Source organism: Pterocles gutturalis, unplaced genomic scaffold, assembly GCF_000699245.1.
Source record: "Pterocles gutturalis isolate BGI_N339 unplaced genomic scaffold, ASM69924v1 scaffold12853, whole genome shotgun sequence".
Lineage (NCBI taxonomy): Eukaryota > Metazoa > Chordata > Aves > Pterocliformes > Pteroclidae > Pterocles > Pterocles gutturalis.
Window position 1 is genome coordinate 75,669 of NW_010125933.1, and position 19,290 is coordinate 94,958.

Here is a 19,290-nt window from a genome sequence, read left to right on the forward strand (position 1 = left end):
AACTACCTAGTTTACAATACTTTTTGATCATCTAGTTTACAGTTTATTTGAAAAGGACAATATCTGTTGTAGTGTACATGACAACTGTATAGATACATTCTTTTGTCCCTATGGTACAAATATGAGCATAGTACATGAAACTTGTTTGTTTGTTTGTTTGTTTACAGAGCTATTATCATTCAGTTAGCTCCCTTAACTTTGTTTCATATTTGCAGCTGGTGCAGAAGATGATATTTGTTAGCTTTATCTCTTACATTTTTTTAATGTGGTATAGATAGTTAGGCTATGTTGGAGCAAATCACCATTTATCACAGAAGCCAAACCCTTCCTGGCTTATTAAGCATGCTCATTGTCTTCTGTGAATGAGAGAAAGCAAGCAGAACTTTGGTCCACATCCTGAACACTAACATTTGATTGTTTTGCATGACATAGAATTTATGATAATAAGCCTTCTACACTTGTCTTCATAGCAAAGCCAAGAAACAGAAGTGCTGTCTCTAACATTAGAACCAGGAGCAGAGCAGAAGCAAAGCAGCACTCATTAGTGTAGACTCCCCAGAAAGTATAATGCAGTCTCTGGAAGCAATAAAAATGCAGCTAGTAATTGTAGAAAGAGTCTAGGCAGGAGTACAGCTGGGATTGTGCCAAACTGCCTGACTATGTTTTGAATTGTCAGTTAGTTGTATTATCTTGCCAGTCATTGATTATACAGATATTTGAATATTTCTTCTGGTTGATATCAGGTTTTATATGAAAATCAGTATGTTTTTAATTTTTATTCCAGCCTACTTTTTTGACAGATTTAACTTTTAGCATGGATGAGCCTGAGCTATGTCTTGGTATATGATTAAGTGTTGCAAAAACAGGGAGAAAAAGTCTAACTATGGTTCCTGTTCACACATCCACACACATTAAAAAAAAAAAAAAAATTGTAAATTATCATTGTAGAGTCTCTTTCATGAGCAGCAGCTATTAGCACTTTGTTGCTTGGCACTAACTCTGTCGAGATACAGGAATAAACATAATGTAAGCTTTATGTAATTTTCTGTGTTATTGGTTCTAAATGTTATGCTAGCATGCAAAGTAATTACTTTTGGTTATAAGAAATTAAAGAAATAAGGGTGCCTAATGAGGAGTGGAGGATTTCATATGATTATTAATTCAGCCTTTTTGATCATTGTGAGTATCATTTTGTTGCTGTGCCAGAGAACTTGGAAGGGTGACAGCTTCCTACCAAGTCCTGTGGGATTTCTGCAGCAGCTGGAGTACTATTGAACAAAAGGCACTGAGATATGGAGAGGTTAATCATACTGGGGACTAAGCTGAGAGAGATAATGAGGGCTTTGGCTCATCATATTAAAAAATGCCATTGCACTTTCCAGGAGACCGGTGTCTCCAAATGACTGTGGTCATCTGGAAATCACCAAAGCTATCCATTGCCACTTCCTAAGGGTATGACCATTGTGCTGGTTTTGGCTGAGATAGAGTTAATTTTCTTCATAGTAGCTAGTATGGGGCTATGGTTTGGATTTGTGCTTGAAACAGTGTTAATAACACAGTTACTGCTGAGCAGTGCTTACACAGAGTCAAGGACTTCTCTGCTTCTCACACCACCCCACCAGCAAGGAGGCTGGGGCTGCACAAGAAATGGGTAGGCGACACAGCTGGAACAGCTGACCCCAGCTGACCAAAGGGATATTCCATACCATATGATGTAATGCTCAGTAATAAAACTGGGAGGAATGTTGGCGGGGGGCCGCTGCTCAGGGACTGACTGGCCATCGGTCAGTTGGTGATGGCAAATTGATCTCATTTGCATCACTTGTCTTTATTTTTCTTTCTCTCTCTTTATTATTTTCCTTTCCATTACAATTTATTTTTATTATTGTTATCATTATTATTATTATTACTACTACTAATATTAATATTATTTTTATTTTATTTCAATCATTAAACTGTTCTTATCTCAACCCACGAGTTTTCTCACTTTTACCCTTCACATTTTCTTCCCCCATCCTGTTGGGGGTGCAAGTGAGTGAGCAGCTGTGTGTTGCTTATTGCTGGCTGGGGTTAAACCATGACAACCATCTCCTTCAGATATGTGTGAGTGGCAAGCTGGGAAGGGGCTCAGTGGTCACAGACACCCCTATTTCAGTCAGTCACTGGAGTAAAGAGCAGCAAACAAGGAAAAATACAAGACTCTGTCTGTACTGTCCAATGAGAAGAGTGCCAGAGCTCAGACAAGAAGTGAGCCGGAGCCACCATAGTGTACCTAAGGAGGAGGCCTGGCAGGAGGTAATTAAAGCAATTAGCACCACCATGAAATTAGACCCCCTTGGGCACCTTTTCAGCCCCTTGTGTCAGTGAGAGAGAGAGATCTCTTAGAAAATGGAATTTTTTTCTAGCCAGAGACTGTTCCCTATGCCTAAAGACTTATTGAAGAATGTATTTATAAGGCTACATGAGGGTCATTTAGAGATTGAAAAATTTCACAGGAGGATTAGTTACATTGTAAATCGCCCTCAGACAAACTATGACATTATGGAAACTCTTCCGGTTTCTCAAATACGCCAAAACACAAGACAAGTGAAGTGAAACATTCAGTGTTGGTGGCACAGAAAAAGTGCCTGGAATGAAACAAGCATGGATTTGTTCAAGCTGACAACAAAAATGCTTCTTCATTTGATCAATTAAAAGAAAAACCCCAAAACTAAACTAAAAAAACCCACCAAAACCAACAGCACAATCTGCTTTCTTGATCTGGGTGTAAGATATCAGACATTTTTCATGAGGACTTATTTTTTAATGCTTTAATTTAAGTCATAGTCATAAGTCTTCTTTGGTTTTGCTTTGAGCAGACTATGACATGAAGTCAATGCTTTTCTTCAATCACCGCAACAAGAATGAGCAGGATTTAGGGTAGTGGATTACTGTGCTGGCCTTTGAAGAAAATGCAAATCCATAATCTCTCCAAATTTGATAGTTTGTTTAAATGCCTAACAGTAAAATCTCTGAGAGAACTTCTAGAGGAAGACAGCAATTTTATCCCTTGCAATAAAGCTGCAGGCTCCATCTTCAGTAGGAAACACATCCTCCTGCTTTCTCATTTTAGGAGTTAGTGAAGAGGTAGAAACAGAGGCACAGAGCACTTCCTTACTTCCAAGAAAAATGAAACCTTTTCTTAGAGGAACGTCTGGATACAGAGTCCCATATTCTGGGGGAACACTAAATGGTTTTCTAATGGATACTGTTTATAAGCCTGTTATTGTGGGGGTAAAAAAAAGTTCTATCCATGTTGTGTGTACAGAAGGTAAAGAAATCAGCTGGAAAGAGAAATTAAATGCGATTTTACTTAGCGGCAAACATATCAGTGCAAGGATTTATTATTTTTCTCCTTACAACATTCTAAAGGGCCCAAAGATATAAACTTAATTTAGGTTTTAAACAACATTACTTTGTGGAGGTATGGTAATTTTGAACTAGTTCCAATAAGGAAAGCAAAGGCAAGACTACAGAGCAAGAATTTATTTATATCTGGATTACCTGTACATTTCTACATAATTAGAGCTCCTAATATTGCTTCAAAATTTGACAAATTGTAACTTTTTTTTCATCTCCAACAGAAAAGGCAAATTAAGATTAAGTACAGATTGCAAGTTCTTGCAGCCTTTCTTTTTAACCAAAAAATCCTTTGAACAAATGTTGAACTGACAATGTGGATATAACTGAAGTGATTTGTCAGATTGATCACTTTACTTCCCTTCTTTTCTTGTAGATATTTTGTTGGATGATACCACTGATGGAGCACTCCACAAAGAAGGTCACAGTGTGAAAATTTTAGTCACTATAAACAAGGGCTATAGTCGAGCCAAGGTAAGTTCATTACCCAAAGGTCTAGATGCAGAATTATAGCTCAGGTAAATCTTGCAGTATAGTAGCTCAACTTATTTCAGTATTTTCAGACAGGAACTGAAGGGAAATATCCTAAAGATAGCAGCTCTCTTCTCTGTCATCCATGCTCAGTACAATTAGGCACTCTCCATAGACGAATGTCCTTCTGCCTTTGTGGTGGCTCACACACTACCAATTCTCAGTTTAATTAGTAGCAGGATGTTCTGGGACTTGCTATCTCAATTTAAAAGTCATTATAAATTCGATCTATGCCTTGGACCCCTTAGGGTGCAACTACGAATATGCTGCTGAGGTGATCAATTTTGAATTGCATTGTCGTGTTTTATGTTTATTACATGAAAATTATATTACAAAAATATTATATTACAAAAAAATAAATACATTGCAGCTTTTATTTATATTCAGCTCTTTATAAACACAGATGCAATCGAAGAACAGAATAAGATACATATTTCTTTCCTTCTAAAGATGTACCAAAGTAATATCATCTATACTTATTTCTGACACAGAGATTATTAACAAAGTTGTAACAACACATTCTAAATAATATTATTTTCTTCATTGGGAAAATTATGAATCTTCATTGAAAACTAATTACTATTATTTTTAGTCCAGTTTCCAAAAATCTGTCTTTGCAGGATCAAAAACCACATGCATATCTGATAGGATCAATTGGAGTCAGCGGAAAAACAAAATGGGACATTTTAGATGGTGTAATCAGACGTCTCTTTAAGGTAAGACACTAAAAAATTATCTCAAGTATTCTTCAGGTTGTCTTGCCAAGTTTTTCTTTGTTTTGCTTTTTGACGTATAGCTAACACCACTATTAAACTTTATTCTTAATGTTGCTGTTCTTTTTTCATTATTGTAGGCAATTCTCTATTGAAGGTGACTACAAGAATCTTCTTGTCAAGTGACTTCACCTATAGCAAGATATTTTCCAAACTGCTTTCATTCAATAACCATTTTTATGTCTTATGTTTTCATATAATTTCAGGAATATATTTTCCGAGTGGATCCGACTACTAGCCTGGGTTTAAGCTCTGACTGTATTGCTAGCTATTGTATAGGGGATGTCATTAGAGCCCATAGCCTAGAAGTGCCTGAACTGCTGCCTTGTGGATATCTGGTTGGAGATAATAACGTCATCACTGTGAACCTGAAAGGTAAAACCCCAAGAATACTTTTGCAGATGCTGTAGAGTTCTTCACTGCAGACCCCCATCCCTCCTTTTCTTTTTCTTACACCTGACCCTTATGTATTTTATCTTGAGTTTGAGGACTCATTTATCACATAAATTCTCTGTGTGACATTGTATAATACCTAACACAGTGGGGCATTTCGAGGCAAATCTAAGAATATCACTGTCCTTCTCTGCCTGGTTGCCAAATCACAGCAAAGTACAAATTTTCTGAATAGGGGCAACCTGTCCCCTTAAAACAGAGGTTATGATCAGAAATATTTATGCATTACTGCAGGAAAAATCCAATACATTACAAAAGCTGCAGGGATTTGCTGTTGCAGGGGAAGGGGGCCTTCAGAAGAACTGTACATATATTGATGTGACAACCAGTAACCCTTGTGGCTATCACTTTGACCTTTCTTTTTGTCATGATTGCCTGTAGTGCTGAAACATACATCTTTGCCTCACTGAGCCTTCTCTTCACATTTACTTTGATTTTATCTCTTCTACCCATCTCATCCTGCTACTACTGTTTAATTTTTGGGTCCTGTGGAAGGATATAAGCATTTCCACAGTAACGAGCCCTTGGCAGGAGTTTGATTTAGGCAGAAGTATCATACCTTGCTTTGAGCCTGGCACTGATGCCATCAGATGTTGAGCCAAACCTATGCCTACCTTAGCAAGGATGAAGACAGGCCATTTTTCTTTTCTTTTCTTCCCAGGAGTGGAAGAAAACAGTTTGGACAGTTTTGTGTTTGACACATTAATTCCTAAGCCAATTACCCAGCGGTACTTTAATTTACTGATGGAGCATCGCAGAATTATTCTGTCGGGACCCAGTGGCACAGGAAAGACCTATTTAGCTAACAGGCTGGCTGAATATATTATAACTAAATCTGGCAGAAAAAAAACTGAGGATGCAATTGCAACTTTCAACATAGATCACAAGTCAAGCAAGGTAAGTTACAAATGAAAAGATAACCTACTGTCCAGTTTGCAGTGATGATGCAGAGCAGATCCTATTAATTGGTGTACTGTTTTGCTGCTCAGTTAGCACTTTTTCCTGCAAGAATTCAGTCTCCAGTCCCAGTGAGGAACAGGGACCAGATCTTTCTGTTCTAAACAAACCATTGAAGGACTGTGAAGGAAGTCTGAATTTTCCCCTCCATTTGAGGAAATTCACCCTAAGGATAGATGCAGAGTCAAATTCTTATGTAAATTCAATTCTTGGAGTGTCTTTAATTCCTTCATCAGAAAGGTTGAATATATAGTAATACTAGTCTGACTTGCTTTTATGTGGTGAAAGTAGCAACCTATTCTTAGCAAAGACTTCAGAGTGGGAATTTTGAATTACTGTCTTGGCTTCAGCTTCTTAATCAGCACCAGATAAATGCCACTGCTGCCCTGATTTCTGGCGTGCATCAGTCGGGAACCTGACCATATTAAAATTACCTCTTGCATCATGTCACATTCACAGTGATTTACATAGCTCAGATTATCAAGCTTCTAGCATGACTATTGTGCTAGCCACAGATAATACTATTCACTTGCTGTCCTAAATTGGATATATTCCTAACTTGGTACCCAGGGAAAAGAAAATGAAAGGTTTTGTCCAGAGCTTTCTGATTTGCACAGAACATAATGAATGTTAACATGATATAAGAAGGAAGAACATACAGATCCCAAAGGCACGAGAGAACCATTCCAGTAAAAACGCCACTTTTCACTGTCTTTATACAGAGGATTTGTGATGTCATTTACTTTGGCAAGGGATTTGTATATGTTTTATTGTTATGCTATATACATTTATAATGAAAACTGCCTCACAAAAGAGCAAGCTTTCAGCTTTCTGGTAAATTGCTTCTTGTAGGTGTTTTTGTTTTGGGGTTTTGGTTGTTTTGTGTTTTGTTTTGTTTTGTTTTCCTGTTAAGATTTGTATAGAACTTTTGAGTTTGTACTAAAAAAGAAAAAACACCATTGTCAAACCAAGTGTGTTTGAATAATACAGATGGTGTTATTCCATGGAAGAAACACATGATGTTTCCCTAGAGACACCTGATCATAAAAAGCCTAAGTTCTTTCTTGAAATAAAAAAAGATTGCATGTTCCCATTAAAGAAACAAAGATTCTGCTTTCCCTGATCCAGAAAGTAAAATGGCAATAGCAACTTCGTCCATAATACTGAGTATTCTCAACACTGACAATATTAGACACCTCTAGAGATACAGCTGTAAAACTTGACTAGCCCAGAGCCTCAAGGGCAATAAAGTGTCAAGAAAAATATTAAATGTTTTGATAACAGAAAGCTCTCTTATACTCTAGCACTAAATGGCAGCCAGACAGGCAGATGACAGAAAAAAATAATTTACACAACAAACTTTATTATGAGGTGTGATACAGTATCTCCAAAAGGTCAAACAGATTTTCAGTGAGAGTGGTGAAAGGAGATACCTGAAGGAGCAGTTCAATATGCCTAAATTGTGTGATAATCTGGTGGGGTTTTTTTGCTATATAAATGTGGCATTGATAAAAATGGGGTCCAACAATTAATGTGAGTATATCTGCCCATTGGAAATGGCATATTTTATTGCAACCTATTTTCCTCCGGAGATAAGATATTTTATCAGATGGTTTCTAAGGAATGTATCCACCTGGTTTCTAAGGAATGTATCCACCAAATAGGAATGTTTATGCTTCAGTCACTTGCCTTATGTTTAGTGCCTTTCTTTTTCCTAGCACGTGGCTTCAATGTTGCCCTACCTAAGAAGCAGGTACTCCTGCATGTGCTGGTCCAGCGGAATGATCCACAGTGGGGGGAAACTCTGCAGAAGCCTCTTTATCTTTCTGAAAATCTTTTACACTGAAATTATGTCCATGATCTAATTGGGTTAATATTTTCTGGTTTGTTTGGTGGTTTGGTTTTTTTTTGATTGTTTGTTTTGTGTTTTTGGTTTTTTTTTTGGTTTTGTTTTTTTTTTGTTAATTCTGCTGAAGGATCTGCGACAATACCTGGCAAACTTAGCTGAGCAATGCAGTGCTGACAACAATGGTGCTGACCTCCCTGTGGTCATAATTCTTGATAACCTCCACCACATCAGTTCACTAAGTGATATCTTCAATGGTTTCCTCAACTGTAAATACAATAAATGGTAGGTAGTAGCTTTTCTGTTCCCTTTCACATGCCTTTTGCAGCTAAAACAGTAAAAGCTGTTTTTTATTTTGCAAAATAAAACATCCCAGTGGAAACTTAGACTCCCAGAGGCTGTCAGCAAAGCCCTTATGGGCTTGAATAATTTTAGCCCTCTTCAGCCAAATAGTTAGGTGTCTGCTTCACTTTTTTTATATGACTCGCATACATCTCAGTGAGATGTAAATGTACCAGAGAATTTAAGAATGTACTTAAACACTTGACTGAATTAGGGTCTTATCTCTTTCACATTGCCAGATCACACAAGCTCATTAGTACCATGAGGACAACTTATGGGAGAGTAAGAAGAAATGCACTTTATAATAGTGGAATTTGGGATATCTGTGAACCATACATGAGAAGCAAGTGTTTATCTAGCAGACTTGCACTTCCTAGAGTTTTCCTGTAGTACTGCAGAAGTATGAAGTTTGCTGACTGTCCTTTATTGCCAAGCAAGAATAAAAATAATGTTTTCTGGAACTTTTACTGGTCTGTAACATTAGCTATTTCTGCTGTAAAAGTACCATCATAGAGACTTCCCTTCGTGAAATCACTACATGCTATGGCTTTACTCGTGAGATTCGCTGGGTTCTGAAATTAAAACCCTAAGCCTACTGCAAATTATGAGGTACATGAGGACAGGGTTGCCTCATTTTTTTCTTAATTACAGATGAGTACCAATAAACTACAAATGTGTGATGAGGGAAATCATACAAGAGTAAACATTAAAAAAAAAAGGGCACCTCAGAAATATTTTAAGACTACAATACATCCAGAGACTCTTTTAAAAATTGGATTAGTGCAGATAAGAAGAAAGAATATTCTCTGAATGCCTGAATGGATTCTACTTTTAAAAAAAGGGGCACCTCAGAAATATTTTAAATCTAAGACTACAATACATCCAGAGACTTTTTTAAAAATTGGATTAGTGCAGATAAGAAGAAAGAATATTCTCTGAATGCCTGAATGGATTCTACTTCAACAAAACCTACTACTTTTCTCTTTTCAGTCCCTATATTATTGGAACCATGAACCAGGGAGTTTCTTCTTCACCAAATCTGGAGCTGCATCACAATTTCAGGTACATTCACTCTGTATTTACTGTGGCAGTGTTTGCACAGCTCGCTGCTTCTCAGCTCACTTCTTCGACAAACATTGATCTTGTGTCTTGTCACAGCAAAATATTTTGCCTTCTATGTCTCTCCTTTATTAATGGGTCTCTGAACAGCGTTGGGGAATGGGGAAAGAAATAAGATGCCTTCTGGCACCTCTTGCAAGTTGCTGAAGACAATTGCATTCTTGCATTCCATTTGTCTTCAGCAGTGTCTTGAATATGTAATGATTGTATTGTAGCAGTGGGCAATAATGCGTTTTTTTGGAAGAGTTTTTTAATTGCTGACTAACAAGACTCAGAAGCTTATGACATTATTTTCATCTATATGTTTAAGAGGAAATGGTGTATTTGCTATTCATTACTGATTGACATTTATCCTTTCTACCCAGGTGGGTGCTGTGTGCTAATCACACGGAGCCTGTTAAAGGTTTCTTGGGCAGATATCTGAGAAGGAAACTGATTGAGACTGAAATAGAAAGGAACATACGCAATAATGAGCTCATCAAAATTATTGACTGGATCCCCAAAACGTGGCATCATCTCAACAGCTTCCTAGAAACGCACAGCTCTTCAGATGTAACTATTGGTGAGTCCATTGGTGGAGTGGTTTGAAATAAGGGTGCAGGCTGAGCATTTTAGAAGTTTGTGAAGGATATATTATCTTTTTAAAAGTTGTCATTTCTCAATGGGAAGTACGACATCAGTGTGGGGAATTTGTTTTTTTGCCTGCAAGACTGAAATGAAAATGGAAGGTTTAATGAAGAGAGTATATATTTCCTGGTATTTCTGCCTTGGTTGCTAAAGACTTTCAGGTAAATGATCATAACTTTTTAAAAGTTAATTTTACAAAAAAAATACCTCAATAGCAACTTTCCTAAGCTTAATTTTTTCCCTGCTTTCACACTGCAGTATAATTACGGCAATAAAAACACTTGAATGGTCAGTTCAGCAAACTAGCAGGTGGGAGATATACATGTACCTGAGGTCTTTTAGTGGAATAGCAAAGAAGTCATTCTTTTACATAGCTTTGCCTGTAGAACTTTTTCATCAGGCTCTAGAATTGGATAAAGTGAAACTAGTTCATTTTTAATAACAGGAGGCTGGTATTTCCCTTATTGTAGTCCTGTATTAGTATTCTCATCACTTAAGTTTGCTCCAATAATACTTTTTTAATTCTGTGAAGATTATTTTTAGTGTCTTCCCTAGTTCTACATTTTTTAATACACAACTTGATTTCTCAGGTCCCCGCCTCTTCCTCCCTTGCCCTATGGATGTTGATGGCTCCAGAGTGTGGTTCACAGACCTCTGGAACTATTCCCTGGTGCCATATCTTCTGGAAGCTGTGAGAGAAGGACTTCAGGTATGTCATTTGTTTCACAGATTTTTTTTTAATTGGTTTCATAGACTTTCTCCAAGCTACTCTTAACCAATGCATCCAAGTGCAAATGCTTTTGCATATGCAAGAAGAAAATTTGTGGAGGGATTATATATATCAGCCTTGAACTCCTTTTGACCTTCTCTTCCTTTGATGTATAATTTGGCTTTGTCTGCTCCAGCACTATCATATCTTCTGTTTTGTGAAGAGTGTTTCTCCTCTGTGACTGGAGGAAGGTTCTTCTTTTTCTACTGTTTAAAGAGTTCACAGCAATGCTAAATACAGATCAGATTGCCTCCCTGAGTCAAGGCAGTCTCAGCCTAACCCTGCATGGAAGAATTAGTAGCACTGACACTGGTGCAAGAAAATAGCTTTGGTCTGTGTAATCCTCTCCCACCTACGTACACATGTAGGCACACAGGCTTGTGGAGGAAAGCTTGTGAACAAGGATATTTTCACCACTCAGGAAAAAAAAAATGTTTACTGGCCTTATCTAACCAGATTGAGATAATTTACTCTTTGGCCCTGCTGAGTCTGTCCCTTTTTATCCTTGTATCTTATCTTGCAACCCTGCTTGTATTTCCCATAGCTTTGTTTCTTCTGTTGTCTTTCTCTATGTGGGCTAAGGTTTCCTCCTGACCATAATTCTCATTTTGGGTAACAGTGCCATTAGATCAGAGTGTTTCACAGTTACCTCTATCCTGTCCTCTCCAGAGCTAGATGTTAGCAAGAGTTCCACTGATTGTTAATGAACTATTAAAATTTCTTCTACTTTAATAGAAAGAGGGCTACAAATAGATTTTCTGTAGATACCACTGTAAACTGTTCCATATAGGTAAAGATTTCAGACCACTCCACATTTTTGGAGCAAACCTAAATCTTGAATTAATCCTGTCTTTTTTATTTTTTTTTTTCAGTTTTTATTTGACGTTCTCCCTTTTCCTTTTTATTTTATGCACTGCAATTTTATGTCCTCTGAAAAGACTCTTTGTGGAAAGGCAGGTTTTTGCCACACATGACACTGAAAGAAATTACTGCACAGTGCAGAGGGGATTGTTATGGACTAGCCAAAGAACTGTGTAAGCAGCTGCGGTTTCTTTATCACCTTATACTGACATGGTGACATACTGATGCGATGGAGGTTTAGAATCTTGCCTGTTGCATATTGGATGCTTTTCTAAAACTGCTTATCTCTCTGGGAATTATAGAGTGTTTATGCCTTGTGCAAAAAACTGCCAAACATCTGATAGAACAGCCACAGTGAGATTAACAGCATTTTTTTTAGACCACTGTAAAAATCCAGTGATATTCCTCGTGCTTGTATTTTCCTAAGTATACAGCGTACCTACTCAAATGAAAACTTCAATTCTGGAGCAGAAGATGGCAGCATACAGAAGAAAATATGTTGTTTCATGAACCGTTCCAATTTTTAGCTGCTTTAGATGGCTTCCATAGAATAACATTATTAATACTAAACAGGAATCTTTTATATGATATAATTAGGTGTTCCTGGAACCAGGGAGGAGCAGAAAATGGCTTTCTAGCCCGGTACATTGCAAACTCACTTGTCAGACATGGAATTTGAAAGCCTTGCCCCAGACTCCAGAAAAGATTTAATCACTGTTAGTCTCAGATGAGGGGAAGTGCTGCCTACAGCTGGGAGTTAGCCCGCTGCCTCCCTGAGAAACATTTCCTCTTGGCTTATTTAGGCAGATCCCTGTTACAGCAGCCTAGTCTCAGTGGAGGGCAGAAGGAGCCTGAATGTCTCAGTGCATAATATAGGGAATTTGGCTGCCTAGCCTGGAGCTCTGGATTCAGCAAGTGCCTGGGAGCAGGTGTTGCAGTGATGAGCACAACTCATGTCTCTGGCTTTAGCACTAAAATCCTTCACTGTTTTACTCCTTTTAGGAGTTCAACCCATCTGAATGCTCCATGAGCGTATGCCCTGCCAATATTATGCTGCTATTTGGATTGTGTGGGGCTGTTTGAGCTAGAAGAGATCACAGAAAGCCCTGGTGACTGGCTCCCTGTCCCAACGTGTCATTTTCACAGCTAAAGGAAATCTGTAAAGCAGCAACCAAGGGGATCTCAGTTAACATGTTGTTTGTGAACAGCAGTGTGGAGAAGGGTGCATTTTAGTGCAGAAGCTACCAGACCTCCTAAACTTACAATATTCTCATTCTTACTTCCCTTCCCTCCTTCCAGATTCATAAGCATTTTTGTGCTTCATAGTAGGGTAAACCTATGCTTTCTGAGTTTCTTCTCTTAACCTTGTGTTTCTTCTCTTAACTTTGTGAAAGATCTCAAACTTAAGGTGTGGACAGATGTCTGCTTCTGCATCCCATTTCACGAGGAGCAGAGGACAATCTGTACTGGCACTTCCTAATTTACTTCAAACAAAATCCAATTAACTTGAATGTTTTAGATAGGTCTGAGTTAATTTCACCAATACGTCTTAAGCAAATTACCTAAAGGTCTCATTTCACTTTGTATCAAGAACTTGTGGCTCCCACTGTTGCCTACAAGTATCACTAGTGATGGAGCGCTTTTCAGTTTGCAGCCACTCTGCGTGTTGAAGGAGCGTTAATGGAGGTCTTTTGAATGTCTTCCCATATCTGAGTGCTGAGCACATCTGAAAGCACATCGCTTACTAAAATGGTTTAGATGGTTTTGATTACTTTTGCCTGTTCTTACAACCGGTGCTGAAAACTCTGTAGGATACTTACCTGTGTTGTATCTATAATATAGATGTATGGTAAGAGGGCACCCTGGGAGGATCCCTCCAAGTGGGTAGCTGATACCTATCCATGGAGCTCTGCATCTCTACAGCATGAGTGGCCATCGCTGCTTCAGTTAAGACCAGAAGATGTTGGTTATGAAGGTTATGCATCAGCAAAGGAAGGAACAACCTCAAAGCATGTTCCACAGACTGATACAGAGGGGGATCCCTTGGTAAGATTTAAACTTTGGGGAAACTTTGGCTGGTACCACCATCATGTTAATATGTCCCTATACATTTGCATTTCCCATCTGTCCAGAAATGTTTCTGATGTCCATTATTATAATGTTTGGGTACCACTCCTCAGCAACTTATTATTCAGGTTATTCTATAAACACCTTTCCAGGTTGGGCAGCCCTTCATCTACATTGTACAAATGAAGGAGTGAGAAACTCACACTATCTAACTTGTCTGTCATAGAGAATTTAGTGGAAATGCAAATTAGACAGCCATCTTCCCATTCCTCAGAACATTTCAAGATAACTGATGACTGTGTAACAGTCCTAATGTAAAAGGAATGCATGTGTGGTGGCATTAAAAGATAAGAGGTCGATTTCCCTCAGTGCCAGGTATTGTTTTATTTAAATATGATCCCAGATGTTTGGGTTTACTATTGCCTCCTCTGATAATGGACTATTAAATTGCATATATTGAACTGCTATTCTTGGATAGTGCTTTCTCTATAGACTGCCTTTATCACAATTCAAAATACCATTTTAGAAAATTTCTGAAATACAGGCAGGCCTTGGAAAAGGGAATTTCTCTGAGGAAAATGCATTTAACTCTTATCAGGGCTAAGAAAATGACTCCTGAGCCTCACTAAAGTGTTTGTTATCCAAAACCAGACCTTGCATGCTGAAGAAGTGTAAAAAATCACCTCCTTTGATCCCCCGTCTCCCAGTCCATAAGCTTAGGGGTGATTGTTTGACCTTGCGATTTGGGCTGCCAGTGAGTGTATTGGCCAGGCTTCCAGCACATGTGCATCATCTGCAGTAAAGAGAAAGTACTCGGGCAGCTCAAGTTCAGTGTCCCATCACCCTTGCTCCCTGCATGCTGTGACCAGTATCTGTATCTGACTACATTTCAGAAGCTTGAAACTTGTGAACGGAGGGCTTATCCCTGCCTCCAGTTTGTGCTCACCGGTAGACAGATCCTGAGCTTGTGGAGACAGGACACATTACATGCAGGCTGTATTGTACCCCCACTTCACATAGTCTGTGTTCTCAAACATGAATATCTATTAAACCTTGGGAAAAAGCTACCTGATAGCATTAAAGAGTATTAAATGCTGTTCAATGCCTAGAGAAAACTTTACAAGCTGTGCAGGTTGAAACCATAGAGATGTAAGGATTCCTGAGCAAACTGGGAAAAGGGGGTTTAACACATAAACACACAAGAATACCCCTTTTTCTTTGGTTTTTCATTGCCTGTTTTTTTTGAAATGACAGCATATTTGTTCCTTGGAAAACACTAAAGCAATGTCAATATTGCTTGCAGCCCTGAGCATGCTGGCAGAAGTGAATGTTTTATAAATAAAATCCTGATCATTACACAGAGTTAGGCGTCAAGCATCCAAATAATTTTCTGGGGCTTAATGCTTCTTTTTGATAATTTTTCAGATGGGCTTCAGGTTCTAATAATCCCCAAATTATGTGGCAGCTCTTCCTCTCCTGGGTAGGAGGATCTGTTGCTGCTCCCCTGCTGCGGTCAGCCGCTCGACAGCAGATGGGACTCCTATGAACCAGCTGGCCTCAGTCCACCTCTCTCTCACTCCCTCCCTGTCTCTCTCTTGTAGAGGGGGTATGTTTGTGTGATTATGTTTTCAGTTGCTTTTCCAATGTAGTGTGTCTACGCCATCCAAAAATTATCTGGAAGCTTGACTGTCTCCAAATATGGGCCCAGATGTCCAGCTGTGATATGGCTTCCTTCCCCTGCCGGTGCTGCAGCTGCAGACGGTCTCACCCTTGAATTAAAGAGAGTTATCAGGCAGCTCCATTGTATTGCTCTGGCTGTTTGGACCTTTCAACTTCTATTTAAAGACCAGGAGGCAATGAAAAGGCTGACAGGAGGAGCCGCTGACACCCTGCCCTTTCTGAAATCCTTTTGTATGATCCCCTCAGCTAGATACCTGCACACCTCATACAGCAAGGGAGCTTAATTAAATTTTAACACAGTCACTGCAGCATTAAATGAGATGAGATTATGTAAACATTGCTTTCTTCTTTCAGATGAATATGCTAATGAGGCTTCAAGAGGCAGCCAACTATTCGAGCGCACAAAGCTGTGACAGTGATAGCACCAGCCACCATGATGACATTTTGGATTCATCCCTTGAATCAACTCTCTGAAAGGGACAAACGTTGGTGGAGGATTATGGTAAAATCTATTTCCACTTAGACCACTGCCAGTATTAAAGCAGCACTCCGAGGTCCCTGAGTGAGAACGGTGCATTGTAGGTAGGAAAGAGACCTAGCTCTGCAAAGTCAGGAAGAAAAATTGAAGTGGAAAGCTTGAATTAGTTTAATTTCAAGGCATTTCAATACCTATGGAGCAATGTGAGACTCCATTTGTCAACTGGAAAGGGCCCTAGACCAAGGGCATCTAAGCAGATTGCACACGTGTTAGCCAAACTGGAATTTTTTTCCCCTTTTCCTCTTTCTCTCTCTCTCTCTCTCTTGCTCTCTCTCTGTTTCTCTGTACGAGTTTACAGTGCAACTTCTTCTGTTTTTTTCCTTTAGTTTACCCTGAGACATTGCATGAACAATGCAGTCTTCTAATTCTCTTCTAACCTCTGTTGTGCCACATGGTGCTGGTCACAGGACTGCAGTAGTGTTTGTGTTGTACGCTACTGCCCATTCCAAAACAAGTCAAAGATGATAGTAACTCAGTAAGCACAAACAGTATTGTGCAATCACCAGAAAACATGACTGTGATATGCTGGATAAGTGCCAATTTAATTCTAACTGCCATGGTCACGGTGATGCGCTCCATCAAGTTTTTAGTACACGAGTCACAGATTTTATAAAGTTGTTTTTACCACAAAGGTCTTTTTTAACCACCTGCCCACTCCTTAACAACAGTTTTATACCAATTATTAACCAACACTGATTAAAGGCTTTTTAGGGCTTCATTTGTTTGAGTCTTTTCAGTGAAAGAAGGAACATTTCTTATGGTGCTGTCTCACTGCCTTAAAACAGATTTCTAGAACAGTTTTACAGTTGGTTTAATTCCTAAACCATTGGTAATTTACACTGTTTTTTTCTTCATTTACTAATGAGAAAACGTCAGTTAACACAGTAGCCTCATATCTGTATATCATGATTTTTTAAAGAAATGGATAGGAGAAAGAACAGTTGCTATATAATATTTTTATCTTGTGAATAGATTGCTCTGCCTACCCTTAGAAATACACAAGGAACCCAAACCCACTTCCACTGCCACCTAAATGCTGAGAAAATCAGCTCAAATCCATTTGGTCCAATGGAATGGAGTTTTTGGAGGATAGATGTTTTGAATTCTTATCCAGCAGAGCTGGATGCACTTGATGCAGCATGAGCACAAATATATGTATTTTTTTTTTCCTTTTTCTAGTTTTAGCATGTTGTTTTGATTGCTATTGTTGTACATGAAGAATTCAGCATAAAAGAACACTGAAGCAGTGATGTCCACTGTGGAAGAGGAAGAGTTTATACTGTAAAAGTGGGTTGGTTTTGCACAGTCTACTGGGTGGGTATTGTAAATACTGAAGAAAAAAAAAAAGAAAAAAAGCCTTGCACAAATCAAATTTAAAAAAAAGCAAACAAAAAAAATTGTATTTTATTCTGTTGGTGTTAAGAGATGTTTCACTTGCTGAGATTTCCTGTATGTTACAAACAAATACAGAATGCAAACCTTAAAAGCTGTTATTACCTGGTGTGTTTGTCCTGTACTTACAGTTGTTATGACTATGCAGGAGCTAGCAATGCTACAGTCAACATATTTCAATATCTATACGAAGCCAATACATTTTGGGGGGAAAAAAATCTGAAAAAGTTTTAAGTGCATATGTCACGGCAGGCTACAACCAGATTGCATTCCACCTGCTCAGAATAATCGGAAACACTCTTTTACCAGAAGAGGCATCCGATTAAAATAGGTGCATATAAACAAGAAGGTATCCAAGGGCTCTGGCATTGTGTAGACATGTACTGTACACCTCCATGGATGTTACCTTCAGGATGTATATTTGGTGCTATTAACTCTTTGTGGCCACCCTGTGGTCACTAGCTGTAAAACAAAGATATATCAATGCAGTTTCCAAATGGCACTGAGCTGCATCGCTGAATCTAGAGGTTCCTACACGGTGCTATTGCCCTAATAAAACTCTAACTGATTTTATGCATGTAGGATTCAGTCAGACCAACATCATGCCCCCCAAATCTGGATCCATTTCTGTTGCAAAACGTCAGTGCATACACCTTGACTGACTCAAAAGAACTAAAGGAAAGTCTCTCTTTCCTGTACCTGTGCTCTGAGCAAACCTGCGAATCGTTTCCTGCCATACTGAACACACAAACACACAATATCACATATACAAAACTTCCTGCAATGCATCTCAGTGAGTCCACCTAGTTTACAACTCAGAAATTGTTTGTGAAACATTTGTCTGTACACATTTTATATTTTGTACATTTTTGATGTAACATATCATGTAAATAGACAGAAACAGTGAAATAAATCATCTGAAAAGTTTTGTAGTCTTTGTAAAGCCCTAATAATAAGTATTTGGTGTCATCGGACTTAACTGGATGATGTATTTTCTATTGGTTTATTGTTCCTCTAGCTTGTAAACCAGCTTGCGTATATTTTTTTGCAGGTGTGCGCACTGTATCTGTCTAAATTATTACTTTGCCATTAAAGTGGAATTATTTATTGAAAACACAGTCTGGTGTTTTTGCAGTCAGGACCACTTAACAGTTCGATGTAATTTCAAATATAAAAACATATGAACAAAATTAAAAACTGAGGGATGTAATTTTATGTATTCATCAGAACTAATCTCTGAAACAAGATTAAGTACTGTTTCATGTTCCAGTGATTCAGTATGATGTTTGAATGGCTCTTTCCATGGTGGGAATGGGTTGTGCAGTTCTGAAACAATTTTACATTCTCCCTGTTCTCAAGATTATCTTCAAATACAAGGTATTGATTTCAGTGGTGGTAAATGTGTACAAAACTGGTGCAGTATTATACCTTATTTTCAAATGTGAAGAACTTAGGGCTACTTCCTCAGCAGGTATACATCAATATGATTTATTAGAATTCAAAGAAAGAAAGTAGAATTATGTTAGTTAGCTACTCACAGGCTTTGAGGTTGCAAGATATCATTATGATCCTGCAAGTTGTAGCACCTCAGCTATAAGTCTCAGCAGCAGGTCTGTAATTTCTCCTGAAATTGTCATATCCCTGGAAAGACCTTTAGACATAACAGTACAGAGTAGAAGATCCAGCACCTCACTGTCAATGTGGCTAATTATTCACTGGGTGGGTTTGCTTTTTAAGGGCTTTATTTGCAGTTAGATCTTAGGTATCTCTTTCTTTTCAAGAGAAAATTACCCCAAACAGTCTTTTGTAATGCCTTTTCCTCCTATACTAAAAAGGGAACCATAATCAAAAACATCCTTTACGTTTAATAGTTTTCCTTGCTTTTCTTTTTGATAAAACGAGCAGCTTGCTCATTCTTAGCTTTTCATGGTAACAC

At 38.4% G+C, this 19,290-nt stretch overlaps 1 protein-coding gene across 1 annotated transcript in view; it reads left to right on the top strand.

Moving 5' to 3' along the window:
* The window catches only part of NAV3 (neuron navigator 3), a gene marked incomplete at its 5' end in the record, with an annotated part of 67,625 nt that extends 49,165 nt beyond the window's left edge, over positions 1 to 18,460 (top strand). The window contains 10 exons of the mRNA XM_010078787.1: positions 3,776 to 3,873; positions 4,551 to 4,646; positions 4,910 to 5,078; positions 5,818 to 6,053; positions 8,090 to 8,244; positions 9,292 to 9,363; positions 9,786 to 9,982; positions 10,638 to 10,756; positions 13,520 to 13,723; positions 15,779 to 18,460. Of these exons, the coding sequence (XP_010077089.1) occupies positions 3,776 to 3,873; positions 4,551 to 4,646; positions 4,910 to 5,078; positions 5,818 to 6,053; positions 8,090 to 8,244; positions 9,292 to 9,363; positions 9,786 to 9,982; positions 10,638 to 10,756; positions 13,520 to 13,723; positions 15,779 to 15,898 (1,466 nt within the window). The remainder of the gene's footprint in view (positions 1 to 3,775; positions 3,874 to 4,550; positions 4,647 to 4,909; positions 5,079 to 5,817; positions 6,054 to 8,089; positions 8,245 to 9,291; positions 9,364 to 9,785; positions 9,983 to 10,637; positions 10,757 to 13,519; positions 13,724 to 15,778) is intronic.
* Positions 18,461 to 19,290: the final 830 nt, after the last annotated feature.